The sequence below is a fragment of the Tamandua tetradactyla genome, chromosome 7, assembly GCF_023851605.1.
Source record: "Tamandua tetradactyla isolate mTamTet1 chromosome 7, mTamTet1.pri, whole genome shotgun sequence".
Lineage (NCBI taxonomy): Eukaryota > Metazoa > Chordata > Mammalia > Pilosa > Myrmecophagidae > Tamandua > Tamandua tetradactyla.
Genome location: NC_135333.1, coordinates 87,653,754 through 87,669,389, shown reverse-complemented (window position 1 = coordinate 87,669,389; position 15,636 = coordinate 87,653,754). Strand labels below are relative to the sequence as shown.

General features: G+C 37.1%; 1 protein-coding gene across 1 annotated transcript in view; it reads left to right on the top strand.

The window, feature by feature from the left end:
* Window positions 1-15,636, top strand: part of BCAT1 (branched chain amino acid transaminase 1) — a 168,394-nt gene that overhangs the window by 28,186 nt on the left and 124,572 nt on the right. Inside the window, exon 6 of the mRNA XM_077168221.1 lies at window positions 12,250-12,413. Coding sequence (XP_077024336.1) covers window positions 12,250-12,413 — 164 coding nt within the window. The remainder of the gene's footprint in view (window positions 1-12,249; window positions 12,414-15,636) is intronic.

Below are 15,636 nucleotides of genomic sequence, written 5' to 3'. Positions count from 1 at the left end.
GGGTCAGTTGGTTGGACGATTGGTTGGGTGCCTTTACAAAAGAAGGCATGGGCTCCGAAGTACCTGGAGTGGCTAAGGCTGTTGGAGTGGCTAAGTAGGTTATTTGAAGACCCTATCACCTGTCTCCTTCCTCTATCTACTAGGCAGAGGAACCTTGTGAAAAGTAGGTGATATTGTTGGGAGGACACTGAGTATAGGTCACAGATGAAGCGGGTGGGAGATCTTTAGGAATAGGGAGCGTGAAGACAGAGCCCTTTTACTATTTTCTAGCCATTCTCTTTATTAGGTTATTGGATGGTTACCAGGCTTTCTACTAGATTATGCATGCATGCAAAAAAGCAGGGAAATACATACGGCATTAAGACTAAAAATCTAAGTGGTCCTTTTGATGCCTTTTGAAAGACTAATAAAATTCAAGATAATGAACTTCATGAATGTAGTCTCCCTAATGAGCTTTAAAGAATTGGGACAGTTTAAAAAGTCATTATATTTCCTTTAATTTCTGAGATTTTAATATTTTTTAACTTTATGATAGGAAGAGGCAATTTTTTTTTTTTTTTTTGGCATGAGCAGGCTCTGGGAATCAAACCCAGGTTTCTGGTATGGCAGACGAGAATTCTGCCGCTGAGCCACTGTTGCACTGCCCAGAGACAATTTTTAAAGTTTATTAAAATATTTTTGCTAATCTCAAAGTACCACCTGCCAATATCCTGTGGTACTTTCTCAGCTTAAATAACAATTTTTCTTCTCCTGATTTTTTGTCATGAAAAATGGATTTTCTTGAAAGCTTTCTCTGAACCTGTGATTTTTGTTGTTCATTCTATTAAAATTTTGTATTACATTAATTCATTTTTGGATGTTAGAATAAAACAACCTAGCATTCTTGGGAGAAATACTTCTTGATCATAGTGAATAATACATTTTATATGTTGCTGGATTCAGTTTGCCAAAAGTTTTTGTGCCCATATTCGTGCGAGGTTATTTGTCTGCAGTTTCTAACCGCTAATGCTATGATTTAGTAAATTCTTTAGAATCTCAGAATCCTGTAAGGTATAGTTAGATAAGATTTTAATTCTGATCTCCTGTCTAGCCTTTAGCATGTTAATCCTTGTCTTTTTGCATTTGAATAACACAGTTATTTAAAATACACACACTGACCCAATTCCCAGATATTCTGATTGACTAGATCTGAAGAGTGATTCTGACACACACCCGAATTTAAGAATTCCAGTGACAAAAGCCTTGCCAACTAGTTCTACTGTCAAGTATAGTTCTACTACACTCTGTCAATCCACATATGTGATCATGCTTTGGACTTCAAAATCAAAAATTTTTTTTAATCTGCTGTCTTAAGTATTGAGGTGAAAATGAAAGAAATAACATACCACTTGATGAAGCAGAAACATTTATATATTTTTTATTTTGATAAAATATATATAATAAAACTTGTTATTGTAACCACATTTAAGTATATACTTAAATTGTATTAATTATAGTCACAATGTTGTGCAACTATCACTTCTATCTATTTCCAAAATTTTTTATCACCTCGAACAACTCTGTACCCATTAAGAAATACCACCACCAGCCCCTGATACCCTCTAATCTACCTACTATTTCTATGCCTTTGCCTATTCTAGACATTTCATATAAATGGGCTCATTCCATATTTGTCCTGTGTGGCTTATTTCACTTAGCATAATGTTTTCGAATTTCTTTTTACAGCTGAATAATATTTCAGTGACTGTATATTCCTTTACCCATCCATCTGTCTGTGGAGAGGTGTGTTCTTTCCACTCTTTGGCTATTGTGAATAGTGCTGCTATGAATGTGCTTATATGTGTAACAGTTTGAGTGCCTGTTTTCAGTTCTTTGTTGTATATGTAGCAGTGGAATTGGTAGGTCAAATAATGTTTAACTGTTTCCTACAGTAGCTGCACTATTTTATATTCCCACCAGCAATGTATGAAGGGTTCCAAATTCTCCACATCCTCACCAACTCTTATTTCCCATTGTTTTGATTATAGCCATTCTAGTAGGTGTTATGTAGTATCTCACTGTGGTTTTGATTTACAGTTCCCTAATAACTAATGATGTTGAGCATCTTTTCAGATGCTTAGTGCCCATTTGTATATCTTCTTTGGAGAAATGTTTCCTCTAGTCCTTTGCCTTTTTTTAAAAGTGGGTTGTCTTTTTTTAAAATTAGGTTGTCTGGTTCACTGGGATTCTTTTATCAGGGATGACCAGCTTTTGCCTGTTTTTTTTGATGTTACTTAGATTCATGGTAGCCTCTGTTTTATCATTGCCTTAGTAGAATAATTTTGGGCACACCTGTTTATCAGTTACCTGATTTTTTGGTCTTATCTTCTGTTGGCTGGTATCTACCACTTTCTTGCATGTTATTTTCATGGATAAATTAGATATCTAAGTAACTAAGTCTTATATTCAATGAGTATGTTGATTTATTTGAATGGACAAGTATATATCCAGTAACTTATTAAGTGATACCATCACCCAGTTGATAGCATGCATGCACAGTCTCTATTGCTTGGGGCTCAAATTGTACATTTAAACGTTCAATATTCTATAGTAGACATATTTGTACTAGGCACCAGTCCAGGCCTAAATAATCTAAGTCAGCAATTCTACACTTAAAGAAACTCTCCAGAGACTTCTTTTAGCCACTTTCAAGAGAATCATCACCCCAAGTGTTCTAGTTTGTGAGCTGCCTGAATGCAATATTCCAGAAACGGAATGGCTTTTAAAAGGGGGAGTTCATTAAGTTGCTAGTTTACAGTTCTAAGGCTGAGAAAATGTCCCAATTAAAACAAGTCTTTAGAAATGTCCAATTTAAGGCATCCAGGGAAAGATACCTTGGTTCAAGAAGGCCAGTGATGTTCAGGGTTTCTCTCTCAGCTGGAAGGGCACATGGTGAACACAGCAGTGTCTGCTGGCTTTCTCATGGCTCTACAAAAAGGGACTCTCTCCAAAATGTTTCCTCTGTGAAAGTATCCCAGTAAGCAACTCCACCTTCAATGGGTAGAGACACACCGCCGTGGAAATCATCTAATCAAAAGTTACCACCCATTTTGTGGGTCACATTTCCATGGGAACAATCAAAATGCTCCCACCCAGTAATATTGAATTGAGGATTAAAGGACATGGCTTTTCTGGGGTCCACCATAGATTCGAACGAGGGCACTAAGTTTTGTGCATCTCAATAAAAGAAATTAAATATATGCTGAGCAGTCTATATGGATTTGCTCCGGGGACTGTCAACAAGCACCAAGGTGGAAATATTTATAGCTTGGAAAACCAAACTTCATCCTAAGGGTAGAGATTTGTGTTAACTTTCATGGACCATGATATGACAGTCTAATGTTAATTATCACTTCTCATACTCATTAAGATTCAGTAGCTGCCATATTAGGGGGTGGTTATCAACGATTTATGAATTTCGTTATACCTGCAAAAGATGCTCTGCCTTGCCGTGGATAATTTTTTTAATTACAGATTATATTTAATAAAATTAAATAAAATAAGAATATATATTTTTAAATGTAAAACATTATTGAAAATTGGAAGCACTTACACCCTGACACCAGTAGATTTCCATTTAGAAAACATATTAGTAGGGACGTGAGAAAATAGCATAGGGAGTAGAAATATTAACCTTGATGGAAAAAAAAACAACTTAGGGACAACTTAATGATTACTTTCAGTCTATTCAAGATGCTGGTCCCTCCTGCTGAAGCCAGGCAGCCCAGGAGTTCTCGGAGAAATGGAGCCCACAGCCAAGGGCTGGTTGCCATGGACTTTTATAAGACTTATAATGAAGTGACCCTTCATTTTAATTCCTTTCATAGCTATGTAAATGTTGTACCAAATATTTTTGTGCAATTCCTCATGTTTCTCCCAACCTTTTTTGATTAACAATTGAAATCTGTTGCTAAGATCCTTTTAAATTTAAGATTGTATAAAACAGAAGAATATATTATTGGAACAACTTTAATTAACTATAGAAATATATAACCAGTGAATAGGGCTTGATACTAAAAAAATAACAGTCCACCAGTGGATGGGAAGTTGAAAAAAAATCTTTCTGTAAGATTCAGAAAATGTTAAACATTAATATTTAAACTTCTTATAAAAAGTTAACATTGAGGGTAAAATTAATCTTGTTACAAAAAGATTCTTCACAAAAAAAGGATTTGGAGGTCATTCTAATTGATATATTCTGAAGTATTTACAGGTTGTTAAAAACTTAAAGAGAAACTAAAAAATGGAGTACCTCAAACCATTGCTGATGATGTATCAATAGGAAATTAAGATAAATCTGAAATTATGATATTTAAATAAAGAACATTTATCCAGACAATTATTAAATTTTCACTTCATCAGAGAAGAAGCTATAGTTACATGTCAGGTTCAATACTGGATACCTAGCAGTCCTACCAATCATCCAGAAAGCTGGGCTTCATGATTTTAAGCCATTTATTTTATTTAAATACCCTCTATTTAGGAACTCTGTGTGAAGGAATGAACACATTCACACCAACATACAGGCACAGTCCTTTTATTTCCTCAGTGATTTTGATAAGTGTGAATGTGCCTTGGCTATAATCAGTAGCAGAAATGTGCCCAACCACAAACTCCTAAATTGCCTTACCTGACCACTGCTCTTGGTCTTGTACTTTTTCAGCCTGTCTCAGTTCTCAGTCCCATGTCTATCTGAGCGGTGGTGGAGTGAGAGAATTCTAAAGTATGTCAGGGCTTAGGATAGGTGTTATTTTAAAGGGTCGAGATATATGCCAGGACTTGCTAGCCCCACAGGTTGTCTGGAGTCTGCCTGCCCAGCCCCTTTGACCAGATCGTAAGCTGTCTACCATAGATCTGCAGCTTACCTCCAGATCTGGAGTTTTCAGCTGTATTCAAAGACTGGCTGATAGGGAAGTTGTTTAATTCCTCATAGTTCCCTTTATTCTTCTATATTTGGATTGTTCCTAAATAAATTCTTGGAGTTGAGTTCAATGTAAAAAGCAGCTTAGCTTTTGGTTTATACCAATCTCCGATGCACAGAATACAATTGGGATAATGCAGAACAATATTTTAGTTATTTTACATAGGCAGTTTCCCCATTCACAACTTCCCCAGAACTCTTTCAGTATGCAATTTTCATTAGCGCTTGCCGTTTAAAATCCTGCTGCCATTTTGTGAGCAGGGATTAGCATGACTGGAAACCAGATTTGTTAGCCCCATGGGCTCCACTCCTTGATTTCTGGTTCACTCCACAGGATGTTTAAGGAAGTATAAATTTCAAAGGCACGTTCTTCTTTTCTTTTAGCATCTTATAAAATGTTGATATTACTCTCGTAATTTAACCTACATTCGTAACAGTTTCCATAAAAAAGATTCCCATTATTCACTGTCTTTTATATCTTAACACCCATGCCTCTTATCACTTTTTCCTTTCCTAATTAACCTCTATAACCGGAAAACTCTGAATAAGTCTGAGGACTAGTGCACACAGCAGAAATATGAAATTGTTAACCTCAGTGTTACCACACTTTCAGTATATTCTATTGCAATCTTATTTGATCTACCTGTCTATGGTTCCATTTTTTAGTAAGAATATTAAAATCTCCCTTGCATAATCACTGTTAAACATATTTCATATTAACAGTCCCTTCCCCTCCATCCCTACCCCCCCCATTGTATCTTCAAACTTCAAGTCTGTTTTTAGAGATTCAGTTTATTGGCTGGCATTGATTCGTAGCCTTTGAAAATCAGCTTGTTTTTATCTCGCAGTCTTACTGATGGGCACTATCTTGAGGCTGCCCGCGACCAGCATTATCCCAGGAGGCAATTGTTATCTTTATTTTTACTCTTTGGGATTTTGGTGCAGCAGGTTATCACCCTCCTGAGTTCATGGCATGTAAGTTCCTCTCTTTATTTGCTTGTTCCTCTCTAAGCTCACTCTCATTCCCCTTCTTCCCTCTGGAAATTATTCTCCTGTATTGAATTTGAAAAGGATGTTTTCTTTTACCTGAATTTCCATTTAATATAGGAAGGTGTTTGGTTTGTTAAAGTTGCCAGAATGCAACATACCAGAAATGGAACGGCTTTCGAAAAGGGAATTTATTAAGTTGCAAGTTTGCAGTTCTAAGGCTGTAAAAAAAAAAAAAGGCCATCCAGAAACGATACCTTGACTCAGGAAAGGCTGAGGGTCCAGAACACCTCTGTCCACCGGGAAGGCTTGTGACCAGCCTTTGGCTTCTGGTTTCCTCAGGAACATTTACTTTCTGCATCTCCAAAGGTCTGGGACTCCTGTTGGCTCTGTCAGCTCTAAATTTTCTCCAAACTATTTGCCCTTTTAAAGGACTCTGGTAAACTAATCTAACCAAAACTAAATTATCTGATCAAAACTAATCATCTATCTAATCAAAAGTCACATCCACAATTGAGTGGATTATATCTCCATAGAAACAATCTAATCAAAGGATCCCACCTTATAATATTAAGTCAGGATTAGAACAAGGCTTTTCTGAGGCTACATAATAATTTCAAGCCAGGCTTTTCTCCCACTATTGTAACCAATTTGAAACTTAGTTGATATGTAAGTAGAGTAGAGTTGCTGGAGGGGTGGAGGCTTGGCTCTTACAAGTTTAAGTTTTTAAATTTTACAAATCAGAGTAGTTCTTGTTATTTTCTCCTACTTCCCAATCTTTAGGTTTAGCATTCCTGAACACAAGTTCTGAGATGTTGCAAGAAATATCTTTGGTCTTTTCTTTGTCCGTAGAAGCCAAACTAACTGATCATCAGTATTTATTTGGGATTCGGTTGGCAAAGCTTTTATGTTACCAGTTTTGGGTACATATTTAAATCAGTAGGTAAAGTTGACAAAAATAACAGAAATAAGATTACTTTAGGATGTTTAACGCTTATTGATCAATTTTTGAACTAATTATTTATTTTTAAAACCTTTGAATACACAGGTATTTATTATTTAATACAATTTTCAAATTATCTTAAAATAAATACCACCAGTAGTGGCAGAGAAAACAGTCAGATTAAACCAGAGGGCCAGTTGCCAATTAAATTATTTGCAGCTTTTCCAAGGGCAAAAAGATCAGGGACTATTTAATAACTCCATAGAGCAGCCTTTTCAAATTGCTGCGCATGATATATTTTACAAAATTGATGTAGTAGATAATGAGTTTTTTTCCCCTCCTAATGACGAAATAGAATAGAAAGTCAGAGTTCAGGGCATGCAATAGAATTTTGTTTCATTTTTACACATATACAGTATGGGTGGAGTGGGTACCAGCCTAAAATGTATTTCTTATTCTCAGTCACTGATCAAAAAAAAGTTCCAAAGCCATTGTCCCAGTCCCCCACCCATCCCCCGCTGCCATCTCCCTGCCAGAAACATGGCTTTTGGCCAATTTTATGAAAAACTCTACCTCTCCTCCATTTTGTTCCCCTTTGTTGGTGATCACGTATGAGTCAGCAAAATCAAAGAGACTTTTCAGGATGGGAGAAGGGGAAGTTAAGATGGTGAGTATAGACAAATCTTATGAGAATTCTGCTATATAGTGGAGCAGAGAAATGGATGAATTACTGAGGCATGTGGTAAGGGAATGTCTATTTTAGATTGAAGATATTATGGCATATTTCTATGTTAGCATATTTCTATTTTAATGGAAGTAATCCAGAAGAAAGGAAAAATAGAAAGACTTCTATATGGTTATACTTCTGAAGGTGACAGTGGGGCTGGTGAACAGAGGGATATCAAAACACCTTGCCTTCTTGGAGGCAACCCGGGTTCAATTCCCGGCCCAGGCACACTCCTCCACCCTGCCCTGTCCCCTCTAGCTTGAATGCATGGAATCACAAGGTCAAAGCCTGAGGGCTGAAGCCAAATCAGGAGCCAGCAAGCTGTGGTTTTGAAGTCGTTCCTTGTAGAATGAAAAAATTAAAGCGTTTTCCTGTCATCTAAAGAAAAGGGTGGCAAACTTCTCTTTAAAGGGCCAGATAGTGAATGTTTTTGCTTTTGCAGTCCATACGGCTACTTAACTGTGTCTGTAATGCAAAAGCAGCTATAGGCAAAATATAAATGAAAGAGTATGTTCCAATAAAAAGGCAGCAGCTCAAGTTTACTAACCTCCCTGATCTAGAGCCATTTTTAAAAGGGAAAAGAAAAGCCTGACTTTTCTAAGAGGGACTTATTCCAGCTCCTCCTAAGTACTTCCCCCATCAGTTATTCTTGATCACTTGTTCAATAATCCATATTAAAATCTGTTTAGGATTGAATTCAAATTTACCAACCTGTATTCCTCAGATAATTAGTATAATAATCCTTGTCCATTTTCCACATGCCTGTTCTCCACAGTTCCAAGGTTGAGTTGACTATAGTTCCAGGGTCACATCTACAAGTATCTTCATTCTCTGCATGTTGATGCTCCTAGAACTGAATGACTGAATGTGTTTACTACTGTTACTATTATCAGTTGTTATTTATGAAAACAATAATAGCAGCTGCCTTTCCTTCAGTGTTCCAAAGAGATCTTGAATGCTTGAAAATGTATGGCCCCAGTGCTTTCCAACACATCAAATTTAATCCTATACTAATCTTGAGAGCGGTCATTACCAGTCCTTTACATATGGAAAGGGTTAGATAAGGCAGGTAGATATTTTGTTCTTTTTCATCTTATCTGTAGTTTTCTCTTAACTATGTTCATTTGAATTTTTAGATTTTTTTCTTTAATGTAAAAAAAAATGAGAGCTCCTTTTGGTCAGGTGTTAAGTTAAATTGTCTTTCTCTTTGAAGGGGGTGATAGTTATTTAACTAGTCTACATTTAAGGAAGCGCAGGCACTGTGATAGCTGGGAAATGAGCACCTAACCTGGTCTATGGGGCCTCATTTCAATGACATTTATATTGGGATTGAAAGTTAAAGGGTAGAGGGAGTTACTGTAGCCAGGGCCTGTGGAGGCGAAAAGGGAGAAGGGGGATTGAAGGGGTTGAATGAGATTTGAGCCTAGGGTGCTTAAAGTAGGAGGGGCAGTATTGGTATAGTGAAAAGAGCTCTGGATTATGAGACGGTCCAGAGGTTAATTATCGTGCCGCTTTGGGCAGTTCCCTTGTTTTGAGCCTCAGTTTCCCTGATTTAAAAATTGGAATTATTACTCTTGTTTCATGGATTATTATATGAGATAGATCATAAAAGCCAAAATGCACTGTATACATATTGAAGGGTATTGCTATTTCTAAGCTTTCACCAAACCTAGTTTTTTCTACAATTACCTTGTGAATTTGCGGTTCCTTCCCTTTGTGACCCTCATAGCAATCAGCTGGGCCTCTCCACATCCCTACGCTGCCACTCATCCCATTATTCTCTACTATTTCCCCTTTTAGCTAAGTAATCCTCTGTTTAAAGTACCGATAGAATTTTTTTCCTTAAGAACGAGGCCACTCTTTGGATTAAAAACAAAAATGAGGCCTTTTGAAAAATGTTCTGCTGTTATTCTCAATTATCTTATTTCTTCCGCCTCTTATTTGCCTCGCCTAGGGTGAATTATTCTCAGCCCACTTCATGCCATTTTGCTTCTCTGTCTTCCAGGCCAAAACATGGACTCGTAGTGCTTTTCTCAGCACCCTCAGCTCTTTTTGCCCTCATTCAGATAACCCCGGAAACCTGTCTTTCTATAATTTTCTGACTGACTCAGAAAGACGGGGTAAGGTGACATGTCTCTTTATTTTCTATCACACCAGAGTGTCTTCTGTGCAAATTACACTGGTTATATACCCTTATTTGTGAGATATATCTATGAAGTGAAAAAAATCTGTTTTATTTTTTTAACACATCAGAATTTCAACCACACAGTCAGTGTGATTCTTTGAGAAGTCAGATACTTTGCAACTGAGGTTTTCCATGTTTTTTTTTTTACGGCCTCTTTCAACTTTTTATGTATTTAATAGTCCAAGAAACTGGTAGACTATAAAATATAAAAGCAATCAAATGTACATAAGGAAATGAAGCTGGGTTATACAACCTGTTAGTTTTTGTCATCCATCTTCTCTGTTTACGAATGTGGTTTATGCTTTATTTGCTCAGAAGGCTGACCATGTCATTTTATAGTTTTGTTCACTGCCATTTGACTTAATATTATATAATGAACTACTCTTAACCATAGTAGTAGCAGCACAGACTTTAAATCGCTTTCCGCCGTAGAAGGGAGAATTAAAACAGGAACAGATAATGGTTCCTAAGGGTAGAAATAGATCCAATCACCAAGCTTCCTTTGTGATGGCTATAGTTACATTTTATTTATTTTCTGTTTGGAAGCAATGTGACCATTTTTAGTAAAGTCACAGAGTTCTTTCCATGAAAGGCAATCCTTGTAAGGAATCATTTAAGGCTGAAGTTGATTATCTGTGATTACCACCAGTACCTGAAGCACTTGTAAAATGTGAATTTCCCTTACTTAAAGTTCAAGAAATAAAATATTAGTTCACATAAACACATTTCCTCTCAGCACTGAAACATTCTAGTCTATAATTTATGTGCTTGCTAAGAATAAAAGGTTTATTGAGATATCTTTCTAGAAATAGATTTAATGCATAGAATTAATCTGTCCTTCCGTCTCTGCTCTCTATACTACCACCTAGTGGAATACATTTGCTTACCTGTCAACTGAAAAACAACAACAAAATCAAGAGTAAGGAAATAACTGTTGAGGGTGAAATTTATTTCAGAAAAGCTTTCCATGATGATGGATTATTGATATTAAATTTTAGTATAATGCATGTTGCACCAAATACATGAGTTCAGAGGTAAAAAATGTTTTAAAAGCTCTCAGCACTCATGTAATAGCTAATAAAAGTTTTCACTTTGCTCATGAGCAAGCTATTTTATTCAGAAATGTAGAAACTAGGTAAGTAATTTAGACTCTTGTTCTGGATACTGTATCAATCTAATCAGAAGTTTTTCTCAATTCCTTATTATAAGGGCCATAAAAAGATTTGAAAGATTAAGCTTCAAAGTGCTCTTGAAATGAAGGTATTATTTAGACGCACCGCTTGGTTCCCATCTAATTGTGGAGTACGGATGGCATTAGCTTTCCGCTTCCCAAGGGTTGCCTGATTCTCGGATGGTGTCATACACAACACATTTTTATGCTCATGACTTTTAGCCACCTGATGCTTGATGATTTGGGCAGAAGCAGTGGGTAAGGGAGCATGGGGCCATGGGTAGGGGGTGGGGAGGTCTAAATGGAATTCAGAAAAAAATATATATATATTCCCAGTCAACTTTTAAGCAGTTCCACCAAACATGGCAAAACCACAAAATCAGGTAGAATTGAGTCTCCCCTTTTATTCTCATTCTTTCTGCGGCTGTCGTGAAAATTGGACACAACAAGTAGTTGATATCCCGGGACTCTTAACATTATATTCCTGACTTGTTTTCTAATTTCGTGTGAACTCAAATTGCCTTGAATAACAGTGAATTTTTGGACTTTATAACATAGAGCCCTCAAAACAATGCAAGGAAATAGCCTTGCTTTCTATTTCCTTATTGACTGCCTTAATATGCAATTGATCCTCATTGCTTTTAATTGTTCCTGTGCTGGAGGCGTTTGTATGATTTTGTATTCTTGGTTTGTGATCTATTTCCCAGTGTTTATGGGAAAGCCATCTTCTACTCTTGTTCTTGAGGATACATATTCCTGAATCTTCTGTCTATTGCCTTTTTTCTTATGTCTTTGCCTCTAACAGCTTCACACTTACTGACTGGTATCTGACATGGTCAGATATGGTACTGGCCAGTTAGCTGCTGGAGACTGTGAAACAGAAGGGAAAGTCACAGAAGCAAGTGTTCTGTTTCTCAAACTGCATCTGGGTTCTGCTCTTTCCCAGCTCTCTCAGACAGTGGGAAATTGAAAGGTGTTATGTAGCTAGTTGTTAGAAATGTACTTCTGCTCTAAAATATGTTGCCGACAAATGAACAAATTAGCTTTTCCTCAACATTCATAACAACTCAGAAAGCAAAGCAAAAAGAAATTTAAGGACTCCATTCTCAGTGTGTTGTCTTATAAGTCCATCGGGCCTTAAGTAATGCAACTTTAAAAAGGTGACTCCTGTTACTGAATGGCTCCTTTTGATATATGGTTATTGATCTATTCTTAACCTTCAAGATCAGTGTCTATATTTTAAATAACAGTTGTGTATACTTCTACTTTATTGCAGCCTTCTCTTGGAGTCAAGATGCCATCCAAAGCTCTTCTCTTTGTAATCTTGTGTCCGGTGGGACCTTATTTTTCAAGTGGAAGCTTTAACCCAGTGTCCCTGTGGGCCAACCCGAAGTATGTAAGAGCCTGGAAAGGCGGAACTGGGGACTGCAAAATGGGAGGGTAAGAGTTAATCTGCATTTCTGCCTAACGGAAAGACACCTTCGTGACCATTTCGTTATTGTCGTTTCACTTCATTAAGTATGCATATGTTAATATTCAATGTTCAGATGGTACCATTCATTTTTGTTGCATGCTTGGTTTTCAGCATTTCCAATGTACTAGTTGTTTAAAGGATAGCCCACGGCCCTTCGTAAGGAAGAAACATTGGATGTGATACATAGGCAAAAGCTAAAACAAGTCCCTAAAGCAGGAATAAAATGAGAGCTTTGAATTAACTGTCCCTGGATGCTGGTCCTCTTTGGCTGCCAGCTGGTGGTTGGCATTGCAGAGCATCTGTGCTGGGCCCAAGGCTCTCAGTTGGCTCCACGGAGTCATGTCTGGGGAAGGTGCCTGCTTCACCGAAGTGCTGTCTTCATTGCCATGGACTGTGGTCACACCTGCTGCCAACTGGCTGAGGGACAGCCCTTCCTTGGCTCTGTCAGGCCAGTCTCATAGGCCATATGTAGCTGGCTGGAAATAAAAGAGCATTTGAAATGTGTTGGTTAATTTCACGGGTGAACTTGGCTGTGGATTAGGAATGCCCCGATTGATGAAATAAGAATCGCTAGATAAACCAGCATGGACTCTTCCTTTTTATGTACTGAGTGCTGATGTGTCTCACATACCTAGGGAGCCAGAAATCCTGGAAGGTGGCTCAGGGACCATCTTCTGAGCCCCCAGAAGACATACCCTAGATTCTCATATCACTGGGAGAATCAGATGCCACAGTGCTGCTGGTCTATTAGAGAGACATTGACAGCTGGTTTTGACCTCTCATTTCTTCCTGTATTTCTTTTTTCTTTTCTACCAAAAATTTAAAAAAGGTTGGAAAATTCTATGTCCTGTTATCTTCACAGAGCTTGTGCGTATATACCACAGCAACCACATGTACTATGTTGTTAAAATTTGACTTCTGCACATTGCAGTAAAACAACATTCTTAATGTAGAGGTGATCATGATGAAAAATACCTTTTCTTTTTTAAATTCTGCTTTTTAGCTCCCACTACCTGCCTATGGAAAAGATAACATGAGGACAGTCAGACATTACAGGGAGCTAAATATGGGCAATTTATTTATTACAAATGAAAATTTATTATAAAAAATAATAGAAGGCAAATAATAATAATATAATGCAATATCACAGAATACGTGATCACTTTAAGCCCATTAAAAAAGAATACTTTAGGTGGCCACAGTGGCTCAGCAGGCAGAATCCTTGCCTGCCATGCTGGAGACCTGGTTCGATTCCTGGTGCCTGCCCATGCAAAAAAAAAAAGCCTTATTTTGACCCATTAGGCTTAGGTGGAGCATGATCAATGGAAGTTGAATCTCTAAGGAGAGGAAGAGAATAGGGAAGAGAGAAGATCTCATAAATAAAAACAAGAATAGCAAGACGGCAGTAACCAAAATGATGGACTTTCAACATATCTGATTATCATTTCTGAGAAGTCCGAAAGCTCTTCAACATGGAAAAGTGCAAGGGGAAATGATAATTTTGATTTGGCAAAGATATTCAGAGGCAACCTTAGATTTGTGTCTTATTACTTCTTCTCTAATCCCAATTCAAAAATCACTTCCCGAGGTTTAGTTAGGATGTCCATAGTCAATGGATGTTTATTAAATAGCTATTGATTCTCATATGCTTGAGAACTTTCTGCTTTCTCCCTAAGTGAATCTGAGAAAGGGAGAGAAGGATTTGTTTTGTTTTTTTTTTGTAATTAAGACATTGTCCCACTATTGTGAAGACATTGGAGATTTAGCTTTTTATCTCTAAAAATATCTAAGTAGGAAAAGTAACCAAATCGTTCACAGCTGAAGGAGAGTGTCTAGCCCCATGGTTCTCTCTTTGGTTGCAAATTGAGATCACCTAGGGAGCTTTACAAAGTCCTGATAACTGGGTACCACCTCTAGAGATGCTGGTTTATTTTGGTCCGTAGTAGAGCCTGGGCACCAAATTTTTTTTTTTTTTTTTTTGGCATGGGCAGGTTCCCAGAAAGATTGTTTTTTTTTAAAGACATTTTTTTAATGTGCGGCCAAACTTGAGTAGCCCTGTGCTAAAGTTAAGAGGATGGTCCCTTCATATTTCCCAGCAATTTTTAAAAAATTCTCCTTCTTTCTTGATTTTTTGTTCCTTTTTCCTTACACCCTCTTTCTGCACTTAAGCTTGGAGGCTTTGAAGTTTGAAAGACCTGGCTTAACATTTACAAGACAGGTTTTTATTTAAGTGCTTTAAGCCTCAGCTTCCTCATTTATAAAATAGGGGTAATAATGCCTACCTTACTTGTGAAGATGAAGTGAGATAATGTAAAGTGCTTAGGACAGTGCCTGACATAAAAATCTCTTAGTAAATGTGGTCTAATCACCTAGCAGTTCAAAGCATGGGCTTGGGAATCAGAAACATCTGAGAGTCACACACTATCTGTGTGATCTTGTAGAGTTAAATTTTCCCTTCTTCCAAGTCCTCATAAGTATTTGGCTATTTTAGGAAGATTCAATGAAATAATATGGTTAAGTAATTGCTTGGCAGGTAGTAAGCTCTCTCCAAAAAACAGTAGTTGATAGTAGGAGGCTCTCTCATTGTCTCATTTCATCACTTGCACTCATTTTATATTTATCATCAGAAAAATCGGTTGGATTTCATGCAATTTACTTTTTTGGAGGGATGTATTATCTAATCTTAATCTGTCCATTCTCCTACTATTAAAATTGTCTATGTAGTTTTCCTGCTGTTTTTTTTTTTTTTTTGCTTTTTTTTTTCTCGGTCCTCCAAGATACATATTTTTCTTCTGAATATTGGCAGCACACAGGAGGGAAACCAAATATGTTCCAAGCTGTCAGTTTTCCCTCTGGACATTAACAATGTAGTTGATACCTGAAAGAGATTTTTTGTTAATTAGGCATGTTTATTTTTCATGAATCACCCTGGAAACCTTATCTTTCAAACGAAGAGAGGGCTATAGTGAGAGAAAATTAGAAAATTAGTACTATGTTTAATTAGGGCCCCTCTCCCCTAAACTTCAGTGCACAGCTGAATCATGTGATTAACTTTTTCAAAATACACATGGCACACTCCTTCCCAGATCAACTGATTTAGCCTTTCTAAAAACTGGGACCCAGAGCATACGTAAGTTTAAAAAACTCCCCAGGTGAATCTGATGTATATCTCTAGTTAGGAATTGGTGC